Source organism: Seriola aureovittata, chromosome 18, assembly GCF_021018895.1.
Source record: "Seriola aureovittata isolate HTS-2021-v1 ecotype China chromosome 18, ASM2101889v1, whole genome shotgun sequence".
NCBI lineage: Eukaryota > Metazoa > Chordata > Actinopteri > Carangiformes > Carangidae > Seriola > Seriola aureovittata.
In genome coordinates this window covers 21507637-21524141 of record NC_079381.1, presented here as the reverse complement: position 1 = coordinate 21524141, position 16505 = coordinate 21507637, and the positions used below count along the sequence as shown (strand labels likewise).

The 16505-nt window shown below is 36.4% G+C and overlaps 1 protein-coding gene across 1 annotated transcript; it reads right to left on the bottom strand.

The window, feature by feature from the left end:
* Positions 1 to 6635: 6635 nt before the first annotated feature.
* On the bottom strand, positions 6636 to 15273 carry wdr41 (WD repeat domain 41). Its single transcript, XM_056404372.1, has 14 exons — positions 15056 to 15273; positions 14872 to 14947; positions 13413 to 13528; positions 12488 to 12536; positions 12248 to 12376; positions 12099 to 12161; positions 11272 to 11383; positions 11109 to 11171; positions 10910 to 11014; positions 10053 to 10237; positions 9854 to 9975; positions 8604 to 8689; positions 7275 to 7408; positions 6636 to 7176 (listed from the first exon to the last, which is right to left on the bottom strand). The coding sequence occupies exons 2-14, from the start codon at positions 14917 to 14919 to the stop codon at positions 7036 to 7038; spliced, it is 1353 nt and encodes a 450-aa protein (XP_056260347.1). The 5' UTR covers positions 14920 to 14947; positions 15056 to 15273; the 3' UTR covers positions 6636 to 7035.
* Positions 15274 to 16505: the final 1232 nt, after the last annotated feature.

Sequence of the window (16505 nt, the reverse complement as noted above, 5' to 3'; positions counted from 1 at the left end):
TTTCAAATATTTATGCCTTACTATACTATGACGTTTTTTCATATTTTTATGCCTTATTATACTATGACGTTTTTTCACATTTTTTTACCTTGCTATACTACGACGTTTTTTCACATTTTTTTGCCTTGCTATACTATGACGTTTTTTCACATTTTTTTGCCTTGCTATACTATGACGTTTTTTCATATTTTTATGCCTTACCATACTATGACGTTTTATGCCTTATTATACTATGACATTTTTTCAAATTTTTATGCCTTACTATACTATGACGTTTGTGGACATTTTTATGCCATATTATACTATGACGTTTTATGCCTTATTATACTATGACGTTTTTTCACATTTTTTTGCCTTGCTATACTATGACGTTTTTTCACATTTTTATGCCTTACTATACTATGACGTTTTTTCACATTTTTATGCCTTACTATACTATGACGTTTTATCAAATTTTTATGCCTTACTATACTATGACGTTTTTTCACATTTTTATGCCTTACTATACTATGACGTTTTATGCCTTATTATACTATGACATTTTTTCATATTTTTATGCCTTACTATACTATGACGTTTTTTCAATTTTTTATGCCATACTATACTATGACGTTTTTTCACATTTTTATGTCATACTATACTATGACGTTTTATGCCTTATTATACTATGAAGTTTTTTCATGTTTTTATGCCTTACTATACTATGACGTTTTTTCCCATTTTTATGCCTTATTATACTATGACGTTTTTTCACATTTTTTTGCCTTACTATACTATGACGTTTTTTCCCATTTTTATGCCTTACTATACTATGACGTTTGTGGACATTTTTATGCCATACTATACTATGACGTTTTATGGCTTACTATACTATGACGTTTTTTAAAATTTTTATGCCTTATTATACTATGACATTTTTTCATATTTTTATGCCTTACTATACTATGACGTTTTTTCACATTTTTATGCCTTGCTATACTATGACGTTTTTTCAAGTTTTTATGCCATACTATACTATGACGTTTTTTCATATTTTTTTGCCTTGCTATACTATGACGTTTTTTCACATTTTTATGCCATACTATACTATGACGTTTTTTCACATTTTTATGCCATACTATACTATGACGTTTTTTCACATTTTTATGCCATACTATACTATGACGTTTTTTCACATTTTTATGCCTTACTATACTATGACATTTTATGCCTTACTATACTATGACGTTTTTTCACATTTTTATGCCTTACTATACTATGACGTTTTTTCATATTTTTATGCCTTACTATACTATGACGTTTTATGCCTTACTATACTATGACGTTTTTTCAAATTTTTATGCGTTACTATAATATGACATTTTTTCATATTTTTATGCCTTACTATACTATGACGTTTTATGCCTTACTATACTATGACATTTTTTTAATTTTTTATGCCTTATTATACTATGACATTTTTTCAAATTTTTATGCCTTACTATACTATGACGTTTTTTCAAATATTTTTGCCTTGCTATACTATGACATTTGGGGACATTTTTATGCCATACTATACTATGACGTTTTATGCCTTATTATACTATGAAGTTTTTTCATATTTTTATGCCTTACTATACTATGACGTTTTTTCACATTTTTATGCCTTACTATACTATGACGTTTTATGACTTATTATACTATGAAGTTTTTTCATATTTTTATGCCTTACTATACTATGACGTTTTTTCACATTTTTATGCCTTACTATACTATGACGTTTTTTCACATTTTTATGCCTTACTATACTATGACGTTTTATGCCTTATTATACTATGACGTTTTTTCACATTTTTTTGCCTTGCTATACTATGACATTTGGGGACATTTTTATGCCATACTATACTATGACGTTTTATGCCTTATTATACTATGACATTTTTTCATATTTTTATGCCTTATTATACTATGACGTTTTTTCACATTTTTTTGCCTTGCTATACTATGACGTTTTTTCAAATTTTTATGCCTAACTATACTATGACGTTTGGGGACATTTTTATGCAATACTATATTATGACGTTTTATGCCTTATTATACTATGACATTTTTTCATATTTTTATGCCTTATTATACTATGACGTTTTTTCACATTTTTTTGCCTTGCTATACTATGACGTCTTTTCAAATTTTTATGCCTTACTATACTATGACGTTTTTTGACTTACTATACTATGAAGTTTTTTCAATTTTTTTTGCCTAACTATACTATGACGTTTGGGGACATTTTTATGCCATACTATATTATGACGTTTTATGCCTTATTATACAATGACATTTTTTCAAATTTTTATGCCTTATTAAACTATGACGTTTTTTCAAATTTTTATGCCTTACTATACTATGACGTTTTTTCAAATATTTTTGCCTTGCTATACTATGACATTTGGGGACATTTTTATGCCATACTATACTATGACGTTTTATGCCTTATTATACTATGACATTTTTTCATATTTTTATGCCTTATTATACTATGACGTTTTTTCACATTTTTTTGCCTTGCTATACTATGACATTTGGGGACATTTTTATGCCATACTATACTATGACGTTTTATGCCTTATTATACTATGACGTTTTTTCACATTTTTTTGCCTTGCTATACTATGACGTTTTTTCAAATTTTTATGCCTAACTATACTATGACGTTTGGGGACATTTTTATGCAATACTATATTATGACGTTTTATGCCTTATTATACTATGACATTTTTTCATATTTTTATGCCTTATTATACTATGACGTTTTTTCACATTTTTTTGCCTTGCTATACTATGACGTCTTTTCAAATTTTTATGCCTTACTATACTATGACGTTTGGGGACATTTTTATGCCATACTATACTATGACGTTTTATGCCTTATTATACTATGACTTTTTTTTAAATTTTTATGCCTTATTATACTATGACGTTTTTTCACATTTTTTTACCTTGCTATACTATGACGTTTTTTCACATTTTTTTGCCTTGCTATACTATGACGTTTTTTCATATTTTTATGCCTTACCATACTATGACGTTTTATGCCTTATTATACTATGACATTTTTTCAAATTTTTATGCCTTACTATACTATGACGTTTGTGGACATTTTTATGCCATACTATACTATGACGTTTTATGCCTTATTATACTATGACGTTTTTTCACATTTTTTTGCCTTGCTATACCATGACTTTTTTTTCACATTTTTATGCCTTACTATACTATGACGTTTTTTCACATTTTTATGCCTTACTATACTATGACGTTTTATCAAATTTTTATGCCTTACTATACTATGACGTTTTTTCACATTTTTATGCCTTACTATACTATGACGTTTTATGCCTTATTATACTATGACATTTTTTCATATTTTTATGCCTTACTATACTATGACGTTTTTTCAATTTTTTATGCCATACTATACTATGACGTTTTTTCACATTTTTATGCCATATTATACTATGACGTTTTTTCATGTTTTTTTGCCTTGCTATACTATGACGTTTTTTCACATTTTTATGTCATACTATACTATGACGTTTTTTCATATTTTTATGCCTTACTATACTATGACGTTTTTTCATATTTTTATGCCTTACTATACTATGACGTTTTATGCCTTATTATACTATGAAGTTTTTTCATGTTTTTATGCCTTACTATACTATGACGTTTTTTCCCATTTTTATGCCTTATTATACTATGACGTTTTTTCACATTTTTTTGCCTTACTATACTATGACGTTTTTTCCCATTTTTATGCCTTACTATACTATGACGTTTGTGGACATTTTTATGCCATACTATACTGTGACGTTTTATGGCTTACTATACTATGACGTTTTTTAAAATTTTTATGCCTTATTATACTATGACATTTTTTCATATTTTTATGCCTTACTATACTATGACGTTTTTTCACATTTTTATGCCTTGCTATACTATGACGTTTTTTCACATTTTTATGCCATACTATACTATGACGTTTTTTCACATTTTTATGCCATACTATACTATGACGTTTTTTCACATTTTTATGCCATACTATACTATGACGTTTTTTCACATTTTTATGCCTTACTATACTATGACATTTTATGCCTTACTATACTATGACGTTTTTTCACATTTTTATGCCTTACTATACTATGACATTTTTTCATATTTTTATGCCTTACTATACTATGACGTTTTATGCCTTACTATACTATGACGTTTTTTCAAATTTTTATGCGTTACTATAATATGACATTTTTTCATATTTTTATGCCTTACTATACTATGACGTTTTATGCCTTACTATACTATGACATTTTTTTAATTTTTTATGCCTTATTATACTATGACGTTTTTTCACATTTTTATGCCTTACTATACTATGACGTTTTATGACTTATTATACTATGAAGTTTTTTCATATTTTTATGCCTTACTATACTATGACGTTTTTTCACATTTTTATGCCTTACTATACTATGACGTTTTATGACTTATTATACTATGAAGTTTTTTCATATTTTTATGCCTTACTATACTATGACGTTTTTTCACATTTTTATGCCTTACTATACTATGACGTTTTTTCACATTTTTATGCCTTACTATATTATGACGTTTGTGGACATTTTTATGCCTTACTATACTATGACGTTTTTTCAAATATTTTTGCCTTGCTATACTATGACATTTGGGGACATTTTTATGCCATACTATACTATGACGTTTTATGCCTTATTATACTATGACATTTTTTCATATTTTTATGCCTTATTATACTATGACGTTTTTTCACATTTTTTTGCCTTGCTATACTATGACGTTTTTTCAAATTTTTATGCCTAACTATACTATGACGTTTGGGGACATTTTTATGCAATACTATATTATGACGTTTTATGCCTTATTATACTATGACATTTTTTCATATTTTTATGCCTTATTATACTATGACGTTTTTTCACATTTTTTTGCCTTGCTATACTATGACGTCTTTTCAAATTTTTATGCCTTACTATACTATGACGTTTTTTGACTTACTATACTATGAAGTTTTTTCAATTTTTTTTGCCTAACTATACTATGACGTTTGGGGACATTTTTATGCCATACTATATTATGACGTTTTATGCCTTATTATACAATGACATTTTTTCAAATTTTTATGCCTTATTAAACTATGACGTTTTTTCAAATTTTTATGCCTTACTATACTATGACGTTTTTTCAAATATTTTTGCCTTGCTATACTATGACATTTGGGGACATTTTTATGCCTTATTAAACTATGACGTTTTATGCCTTATTATACTATGACTTTTTTTAATTTTTATGCCTTATTATACTATGACGTTTTTTCACATTTTTTTGCCTTGCTATACTATGACATTTGGGGACATTTTTATGCCATACTATACTATGACGTTTTATGCCTTATTATACTATGACGTTTTTTCACATTTTTTTGCCTTGCTATACTATGACTTTTTTTTCACATTTTTTTGCCTAACTATACTATGACGTTTGGGGACATTTTTATGCCATACTATACTATGACGTTTTATGCCTTATTATACTATGACATTTTTTCATATTTTTATGCCTTATTATACTATGACTTTTTTTTCACATTTTTTTGCCTTGCTATACTATGACGTCTTTTCAAATTTTTATGCCTTACTATACTATGACGTTTGGGGACATTTTTATGCCATACTATACTATGACGTTTTATGCCTTATTATACTATGACTTTTTTTAATTTTTATGCCTTATTATACTATGACGTTTTTTCATATTTTTATCCCTTACTATACTATGACGTTTTTTCATATTTTTATGCCTTACTATACTATGACATTTGGGGACATTTTTATGCCATACTATACTATGACGTTTTATGCCCTACTATACTATGATGTTTTTTCACATTTTTTTGCCTCATTATACTATGACGTTTTTTCAAATTTTTATGCTTTACTATAATACTGTTACATTTTATGAACAATAAAATTGTTACTACTTTCATGTCTGCCCAAAAACATATATATAGTATTTTATATAAGAAGTTCCCTCAAAGTGTCCTGAGATATCGTGTTCACAAGAATGGGATGAACGTTCATGCGTAGCCCACCAATTAACTTTGTATCTCGTTTTTTTGTAATCCGTACAAAAGATATTCCACTCACAGGACCGGGTCTTCTAGGGGATCACAACAGGGTATTTGGGGAGAACTGTGAAACCAAACATGAAGAGGCACCAAAATTAGATCTGCAGCAGCCAACAACAAACACTAGTGGCCACTTTATTAGGTACAGCCTGATGCCTGATCCTTGCGATAAAGGTTTTCATTCAATTATAAGCTTTAGCACTGAGGTCACAACTAACAGTCATTGTACTGGACTGCATCATATTGAGGGGTGTTTATAATAATCTGACCCCCCCCCTTAGAAAACACCCCTCAATATAATGCTGTCGTTTCATTTAAATTTTTACTAACATACAAATGTGGAAAATTATAATGATACTGTGGAATTCCATTATAATTTTAGTCTCCTAAAGGCTTCCATATATGGCTGCAGTAATAAAAAAATAATTAAAATTGATACATTTCCAACAAAAACAAAATTTTATAAACTTTATAAAAGGTTGAGTTACAGCAGATCTGTTGTATTGAATTGGATCAGATTGTACAGGTGTAGTGACCAGTGCAGGCACCAGCGTGTGACCCCTAACAGGAAAAGTCCTGTTGATGCTTCACATCAGCGTCAGAGCGTTTAAACACACAAGGCTTGAAATAAAAAAATATTACAATTTGTCTGTTTCTGAGGTATTTACTTATTTTTCTTTTTAAATTTAAGTTAAACACGTGTTTTCAGTCAAAAGGCAAACAACCGTTACATTATCAACGAACGCAAACAACAATCATCATTACACTTAATTGAAATTATTCGTGACCTGCATCAACCTCCCAACTCTCCTTTTTAAAGGCTCAAAGGTCAAAGTTCACAGTCCTCCGTTCTCCTCCAGCTTTTTGAAAAGTGCCAGGCTGCGGAGGTGGGACTGCCTCTCGCCGTTCTTCCACAGAATCAGCAGCTGGTCCGTCGAGCACGTGACCAGACCGTTCTCCTGGAAGCTCACAAACATCTGACAGGGAGACGACAGGGATTCAGTTCATTAAAGCTCTGCTGTCACAGCGCGTTGGAGCTGAACACACAGTTTGTTTGTACATCATAAGATCGTACCTGGACCGCCCCCGAGTGTCCGATGAGGTCGCCCGTCAACTCCAGCATCCGGATGTTGGGAACTTCCATGATTTTCTTTGACGGAGGACCGGCCTGTTTGTTCGACCGGCCGAAAGTCCACATCCCAAAGAACCCTGTAGGATAATGGATGAAAGAGGAGACAGAACTTAAGCACACTATCATGTCTGAGGGAGAAACTACTCTTACATTTGATCAATTGAGCCTGTGAATTTAAAGCTGCTGTAATCAATGCTTTTATATTTACTGTGGATTAAATGATTACATGTATTGTGAAAGGGAAGTTGACTTGGATGTAGATCCCTGTGCTTTTAGCCGTAAGGGCTTTCAATCAAACTCAGAGGGAACGGTTTGAAATGATTCATGTGAGATTGATACAAACCGTTTGTCCTCAGTCCTCGTTTCCTGAATCTTTATACAACGAAGGAGGTAAATGCAAAATCAGCAAAACCGACAGAGTCGCAATGAGCACCTTTAATCATGATAGAAAAATGTTAGAATTTTTCCTTTTCATTCACTATGCTGCCCTCTGCTGGAACCAGCTCTTATCTTACAGTGAGGTTATAGAGGCTTTTCATTGAAAACAGCTGTTTGCTTCTGCTGGAAACAAAGCAGATGAGTGTAAAGTTGTAGAGATAAAACCAAAACAATGAGCTAAACGATGCTAACCCGCTCCACAGAGCTGAACAAAGGTGGCTGAAAGTTCTCTGTGGGTTCTTCACTATCTGCAGCTCCTTTCACTTTACAGTGTAGTTTTGTGAAAGTCTCATTTATGGGAAAAACACCAGGTTGAAATATACAACAATTTTCCTTTAAAGACCACAGGAGATGCAAGTGATTGATTTCTGGTTTTCCTAGAGAGACATAAAGCAAACAACAGACAAATAATTGTCCTGACTGTTCTCTCCGGCCAAGATCTGCTCACCACAGCTCTGCACTGACTGCAGACAATCAGACCATCAAAGACAAGAACGACCACACACACAAACACTCCACTGTACACCATCACCCCAGTCCTGAGTGCAGGGAGAGGACACTTCCCCTTTGATGAACACAATACCACATCTGGACTGCATTAGTTGCACCTCCACACCACCCACACATCAAAACTCACAACTGTAAACACACACAAGTTGATGAAGGTCTTTGAACTTTCTCTTTCACACTCACATGTACGTGATCCGTCACTGGGAACGAGACCCAGTTTCCTTATGATGATAAATCCACAGGAGGAAAATGGGGCGATGCTGTTACGTCTACATGTTTGTACAGAGTCATCCTATCAGCAGTGTGTGTGTGTGTGTGTCTCACCTGGAGAGGCGGGTTCAGCGGGCAAAGGCAGGTCCTGGATCTCCCACATCCTCACACTGCCGTCCTCGGAGCAGGACATCAACTCGCTGAAACAGAGACGGCGTCACAGTCACAGTTTAGTCTCCCAGCTGCTTGAATAATAACCACAAGCTCTTCTGTCTGGATCCGTGTCTAACCCCCGGCTGCTGCTTGTGCAGACGTCTTTACGTTTGTTTTGTTGTCGCCTGGTGATCTCCTCAGACATTACGTTCGAATGACGGAAACCGCACATTAAAGATGATTCACGGAGAGGATCCAGGTTCCTGTGCGCCCATTTCAGAACTGACACATTACTGAGACACTAGTTTCACTGCAACATACACAGTGAAGTGAAGGTCATATACACTGAGCTGGTTGCTTTTTTTAAATGAGAAAACATCATCTCACAGTTTAACGTCAGATAATCTCTGAGATTAAAGTGGTAAATTTATGAGAGAAAATTAACATATTTATGATAAAAGGATCTCAAATATTCTCTGAGATTTTGAACTGTATCTTGTCGACGCGCTGCACCACCGTGCGACTGTTCCAGAGAAGTTACATTCAAACTATTAACAGACGCTTTGTGTTTCACTGAGGGAGAAAACAAACTGGATTTAAAGCTTCTTTAAGATCTCGAAAAGCTGCTATTAAAGAACACGGGTAGTGGCACACTGATACTGTTCAGTCCAGACCACTGGATCACTGGTTTCCTGCCAAGAGGAAGATCAACCAGAGATGCTGCGTGACGATTACACAAGAGGAATAACAGGAAAAAAAAAAGATATGATATATGTAACCCAACCTATGTAAGTCTCTTTAGGTTTCTCTCTTTGCTTTCTGTTGCTGTAAACGACTGAATGATGCGTCTCCAGGAAAACAAAAACAAAAAGTCAGTGTTTGGTTGAACAGGTCACAGCTGGCAGCAGTACACAGCTCCAGGCAGGGGGTCACAAGTATAGATTGCTTTGTTTAAAAGGGATCACTGGCTGCCCGGTTCATCATTTACACTGTTGTAAGTCTCCAAATCCAGGTTTCATGATGGAGAAAATTCTTCTTGCGCTCGGTCTCGAAGCAGATATCACTCACAGAAGCAATCAGCGGAAAATAAACTATTTATCCAAAGACAAAACTAATCATCTTCTGAACTTGATCACACTGAAATCCTACTTTTTTGTCACTTTAAAGAAGGTAGACGCATGAAGGTGTAAGAAGAACGCAGCATGTGTTACCTGTCTGACAGCAGCATGGTGTGGAGGACATTGGAGTCATGGGCGACCTTCCTGTAGGCCAACACTGATTTGGTGAGAATGCTGTACACATAGAGGCCGCTGCCCACCGCTGCCAGGATGAGCTGCAGGACACACAAACCTTTACGTTATTTTATGAATCACAGCAACAAATCAACGTCTCACTCACATCCACCTTCACCTTTCCATTGGTGGTCAGATGCTGGATGGACATCTCGCTGGGTTTGGGAGCCCCGAGTCGTATTTCAGCCTGGGCGCTGGTTTGTGACTCCTCCCACAGGATGTGCTCATAGGCCAGGATGTTCCAATCGATCGCGTCCCATAAGATCAACTCGCCCGCGTGGGAACCGCTCGCAAAGAGCCCGTCTGAGGACGACACGGTGACAAGCAGAACTGGGATTATACACAGTGTACACCTACAGAGGCCCAACGCACTGCCCTTTGCTGCATATCATCCCCTCTCTCTCTCTCTCTCTCTCTCTTTTGTCGCTATCAGAATTAAGGCAAAAAAATAACTTAAAAAGAAAGAAAGAAAAACTAGAATTACCACCGCAGGTTTCTCTGCCTCCTCCACTCCACTAAAATAATATAAAATATGAACCATTTGTGTGAAATTTTGTCATAATTGCTGTGTGAAATCTTCAATAATGGCTAAAAAGTGTTTTCGGATGTCACTGTGACCTTGACCTTTGACCCTTGACCACCAAAATCTGATAAGTTCAACCTTGAGTCCAAGTGAACGTTTGTGCCAGACTTGAGAAGTTCTTGAGATATTGTGTTCACAAGGCCAAAGTCATGCTTTGTGAATTCACCGTGACCTTGACCTTTGAACTCTGACCTTTAGCCACCAAAATCAAATCAATCTGTCAGTCTAGATAACATTTTTACCAAATTTGAAGAAATTACCTCAAGGCGTAAATGTAAAATCTATGACGATGTTTTCTGAATTAGTTTGTGTCTTGTCTCTTTGCGTGTGTTTTCTTAAGTTGCAGTGCGTTGAGCTCGTGTGTCGACTGCAGTTTCCTGAGAGAGACCGACCGTTGATGTTGATCAGAGCTCGAATCTGGTCCTGGTGGTCGGACAGACAGCGGAGTTCAGCCACCGACACGGAGGAATCATGAGAAACCGTCAGCCTGTAGATCACTGCACGGAAGAAGAAACACGGATTCTTTTAAAACCATGAAGTTTTCTTCTATTTGTGCATATCGTGTTCTGTCGGTACTGAACGTCCTCTCACTTATTTCTTTATCCATCGCAGCAGCGATGCAGTTCTTGGGCAGCTCGATCAAAGCGGTTATTCCTGCAAGATGCCGACAACATTAATCAGTTTGTGTGCAAACAGCAGAGTCGGGGGTGAAGGTGTTTTGTGTTTGTTTTTGTTTGTTTTCTCTTCTGCTTACCCGTGTCACTGTGGTTCTGTTTGTGACACTGCAGCTGAAAGTCTCTGTTCCACACACACAGTTCCTCCCCGCCGGAGACCCACACACACAGCCGCTCCAGCACCAGCAAACACTGAGAGAGACACACACACACACGCGCACACACACACACACACACAAATACAATTAGTCTGTAGATGCAGCAATTAACCTCAGTGTGTAGTGTAAGAGTGGAGCTGGATGCCATGGTTGGAATACACATGACAATCTAATGTGTGGATGAACTGTATAGTAAAACACATAAAACACTGATTTAATATTTCTATAGTTACAATTAAAAACCTGTTTCCTACTTTTAATCTTTTAAAAGAAAAACATATATTATTGGTTTGATGCTTTTCAGAGTGGATCGTCATGGCGAACACAGAGAGAGCAGATGTACCTCGACACCTTGAATTGCACAAAGCAGATGTGGACAACACAGACACAACATCAGGAAAGTCTGGATGATGGACTAGTTACAAATCACATGAACAGCATTTCTCAAGCCTCAGGTGAAAGAAAATTCTCCGGACCACCCTGTGGATTCTGCCCAGGATCCCCTCCCTCCGGCACCATAAGACAAGTGCGCCATGATTGCACCAGCACTTTACTGTATTATACAGTATTTTACCGAGTTCTGCTGCCTTCACATTAATCTCTCAGTGTTCGGTTCAGAACTGTGTCGTGTTGGAAGTGTTTTGGAAATGTTGCAAAGTCCGATCTAGAATAATGGCCGCGACTCAGGTTCTTATTCACATTCATGCGATCGCAGTTTTAAGAGAGCATGAAAGAGGTTTATCGTTTACCTTCACAGAGGACTGAAGATCTGAAATGGTCTGGACCCTGTTGCCTGTATCAGGGTCCCACAACTGACAAATAAGATTAAGGAGAATCAAGTTTGAATCACAAACAACAATAATCACACATGGGTGAATTCAGTGTTTGGGGGGGATACACTGAGACTCCTGTCTGAGGAGGCGGTGATGAGGGAGGTGTGCGATGTGAGTCCATCGTTACAGGTGAAGGTGGTTATGGCTGTTATTTGCTGGGAGTGGCCCCTCAGCTCCTGCAGCCTCTCGCCGGTCTAACATCCACACAGACACACACAGAAATAAAAATAAAAATTTGCAATTAGTGCCACCGTGTTGGGTGCAACTTCACACATCATAAAAATAATGAAGCGGCAACTTATTACCTCGATATTCCACACCAAGACAAGGCCATCGTCTCCTGCCGAGGCACATCTGGAAGAGAGAAGATGAAGACTGGTGTGACACAAATACCTCAGTGGAGATGTGCCTCATCTTTAGCAGGTTGGGCTCGTCAAACGCCGCCAGACAATCTCTATTTATGTGAGGAATCATTTCCCGTAGTTCCATCTCCCACCTGAGAAATCTTAAAAAACATCTGTCCCGGGGCTTACCACCTTCACTTGCCCTTTGACCCTGAACCATCCACACTCCCTGCTCCCAAAATCAACAGACAGGATGAGCGGATAGAAAAGAGAGATAAAATGAGAAGAGAGGAACTGTCGAGGATATATTTTCAGACTTCAAAAGCAATCCGGAGAAAATTTTCTGGCCTTTGCCCCCGACTGTGGACCTGTGTGCGGAGAGGACAAGACCCAGAGGAGGGGGTTATTACTGGAGGAGACCAGGCGTGAAGCAACCCCCACCTCCTGACACACACACACACACACACACACACACACACATACACACACATATACTTAGAACTGTTATAAATCCCAATCTGACCACTTATGCAGAGCCACTGTACCATGCCAGTGTGCAGCATGCTTCCACAAAGCAGTGCAGAAAAGAGAGCAGGTGCAAGAGCCTTATACGTGTGAGTGCATGTGTGTATGTGTGTATGTGTGTATGGACAGCATTAAAGGGCTTTGGTCATACTGTACTGTGCACACACAATCACATAGTGGTGATGATTGGGCTCTTGTCATGCTCTGTAGGTTTGCTGTAGGTGAGGATCTCCTGTCAATCACAGGGGGATAGAGGCCAGCCAAGGGTAGAGAGGAGAGAGGTTAGAGAGAAAGAGGGGGAGAGAAAAAGAGGGGAGGGTAGGAGGGGAAGGGAGAGGGGGTGGGTTTGTGGTCTGCTTACCTGAAGTCATCAATCTGCACCAGAAATCGAACAATGTCAAAATGTCCTTTCAGCACCTGCAGCTCAGTGAACCAGTTTTTGGGCTGTTCCTCGCCAATGCACAACACGGGGCTTTTCTGCAGACGTAAGAGGGAAAGTGTTGAGACGAACAGGCTGAGGAGGGGAGGCAGACAGAGGAGGGCTGGAGAGAGTAGAGCAGGGTCACTCCGTGGTGGAAAGGAACTCAATTACTGTGCTTCAGTACAATTTTAAGGGAGTATTTCCTTTATATTTCTACTTTTATACTTACCATAGGGATTCATTGTGCTTTTGACTGCATTACATTTACCTGACAGATTTATAATTCAAATGTTAAAGGCTGCAACTATCGATTATTGTCTCAGGTTCATCTACAGATTATTTCCTAAATTAACTGACTAATCATTTAGTTTCTGAAATTAGTTTCTGAAACAGTTGTTAATTAATTCCCATTAAAATCTGAAAAACAGTCAAAAACCCAAAGATGTTCAGTTTATGATGATATATAACAAAGAAAAACAGCAAATCTTTTCATCTGAGAGGCTGGAACAAGAGGATATTTATCATTTTCACTATTTCTGCTTTAAAAAATGACAAACAATTAATTTATTATCAATATAGTCACTTTTTTTCTGTCTTACGACTAATAAACCAGTAAAGTTCTTATATTAAATATTTATTAAACTTGTAGAAAACAAAGATTAAGCCAGAAAATTATACAAAAACGACCATTGTGAGTGATGATGTAGCTGCTGTAGGTGAAACTGGTTTTAACTACTTTACACTTAACAGTTAACTAGTCCAGTGGTTTCAAACGTTGGGGTCAGGCCCCTACAGAGGGTCACAAGGTAAATCTGAGGGGTCATGAGAAGATTAACGGGACAGGAAACAATCTTGATACACAAGTTTGCTTTCTGTTTTTGGACTTTTTTCAAATCTTCTAATTTTTTTGGGTGAAATACTAAATCATTTTACTTTGCTGAGCCTTCAACAGTTATTTAAATTAAACCATCCGAGCAGCTGGAAGAACTGTTGGTTAAAGAAAATTGGTTATTGACATCAAGTCACGTCTCATCATTCCTGTTCAGAATATTATGTGCAGTTCAACCAAACAGTGACTGTGGCTCTTTACTTTACCTGGAGGATTTTAAGGAGGTGAACTACCTCTACATTAAGAACAACAGGTGTAAATGATAAACATGTGGCCCCTCCTGCTTTTCTTTTTTGGAAGGGCTCCCAAGGCAAATAGGTTGGGAAGCATTTCCTTTAATGTTTACAGATGTCAATGTTATGTTTTTATATAAAAATCAGAGGAGCTATGGCTGTCAGAAAAATGCAGGTAGTGGAGTAAACCCGCTGTGGAGCTGGAAATAGTACTAAAGGTGCAGTACCTGAGTAAATCCGAGTACAGCTAACCGTTACATGACTGTTCACATCTCACCTCCACGGAGCTCTGAGCTTCACGACCCCCGAGAATCCACCGAAGCATGACTTGGTTTGTTAGCAGCTAACGTTAGTTGAAGACACAGAACAAAGCCAGTTTAGACAGTTATATCACTGTTTATGGACCAGAAAACACGGCTAATCAAACAAGCTAACGCTACAGCCGTGTGCGGTATCGTTACCGGTCATTAGCGTAAAGAAAATAAAAAAAGCGCTGTCACTTCATCAAATATCGTCCAATTTATCGCCCTCGTGAGAAGAGTTTGACATGAAACGTCCGGATAATTTCCCCAAAGCTGAAAAAACGTAATGTTGACACTGTTACGTGTAAAGCTACATGATAAAAACAGCTGAATTTCAGTCTCGACCACAACAAATCATTCATGTGACTGCAACTACGGAAGCTTTTGTAGGACAAACTTCATTCAGGTCGATTTATATTTGGGAAGTGAAAGAAACAACAGATGTACACCAAATCATGTTTTTATGATGGGAATGTAGAGATTTAAGAACTCTACTTTTAGCTTCGTGGCATTTATTTATTTATTAAGTTTCCTTAAATATCACCTCCAGACATATTTAAATATATATATATATATTTTGCCTTGAATAATAAAGAAAAATGAAGTTTTTCCATTAAAAAAAGGTTCCACCGGAAGTAGTATTCAGGTGATTTACATTACGTAAAGTACCAATACAACAATGTATCTTAATCTTAATGAATCTTAATGAAGTAAAATTACAAAATTATTCACAGACACACTCCTAAAGTGTTAAAGTAAAAATGCAAGTCCTGCAGAAAATTATAATTATATTAGATCATCAAAATGATCGTAATTGATGCATTAATGTGTAAAAAAAAAAAATTATTTATTGCATTATTATTCTTTATTTATGTCCACAAAAGCAAAATGAACAAAAGAAATAACAACAGCACTCTGAAAAAAGTCACAAAAAATAAGAAAAGTTCAAATAAAGAAACTGAATAATTAATTCAGGCTACAAAATGGTAACACAAAGAATGAGCAAAACACATGCTTTTGTAGTGGGGTCGTAAATGTTCAGAGTCAGCTGTGCATCCTGTATTTAATTTAGTGTCGTTCTCCTTTTTTCAACTAGATGGCAGTGTGTAACAATCCCATGAGATCAGGCAAGGTTCAAAGCCCTATTACCCAGACACGACCTCATGTTTTTGCCAGTCGTTTCCTCTTTTATTGACCTAAATTATGAGTTAAATCCTAAAAAATAGAATAAAATATTTTGTTTGATCTCTTGAATTCATGATTTCAACATCCTCCGCCTACAGTTTTTTTGCTTCACCTCATTTTATCACTTCCATCCCATGACTTTTGCATTAATGTTGACCTGTTCTCCCCAACCACATTTTCTTCCTTCACTCTGCATTCTCCTCCTCTCGGTGTCTCCCCTGTTAAAACACACACACACACACACACACACACAAACACACACACACCAGACACACAGTCACACATCACCCTAGCTGTGTCTACTCCTGCTCCCCCGATTGAGACGACACGCAGTGTAGGGCCTGTGACCTTCATGGTGGCTCAGATCTGCGGCTGGCACTGATTTCTGATTTAGTGTCGATCCGCCGCGCTTGTCAGGGGCTGC

What these genes read in the sequence shown, in the direction of transcription:
- wdr41 (XM_056404372.1), bottom strand. Translation starts at nt 14,919, where the DNA reads ATGCTTCGGTGGATTCTCGGGGGTCGTGAAGCTCAGAGCTCCGTGGAG. An exon ending in ATCTTCAGTCCTCTGTGAAG is followed by an intron (nt 11,384 to 12,098) that starts GTAAACGATAAA and finishes TGTCTCTCTCAG; the next exon opens with TGTTTGCTGGTGCTGGAGCG. An exon ending in ACAGAACCACAGTGACACGG is followed by an intron (nt 11,172 to 11,271) that starts GTAAGCAGAAGA and finishes GGCATCTTGCAG; the next exon opens with GAATAACCGCTTTGATCGAG.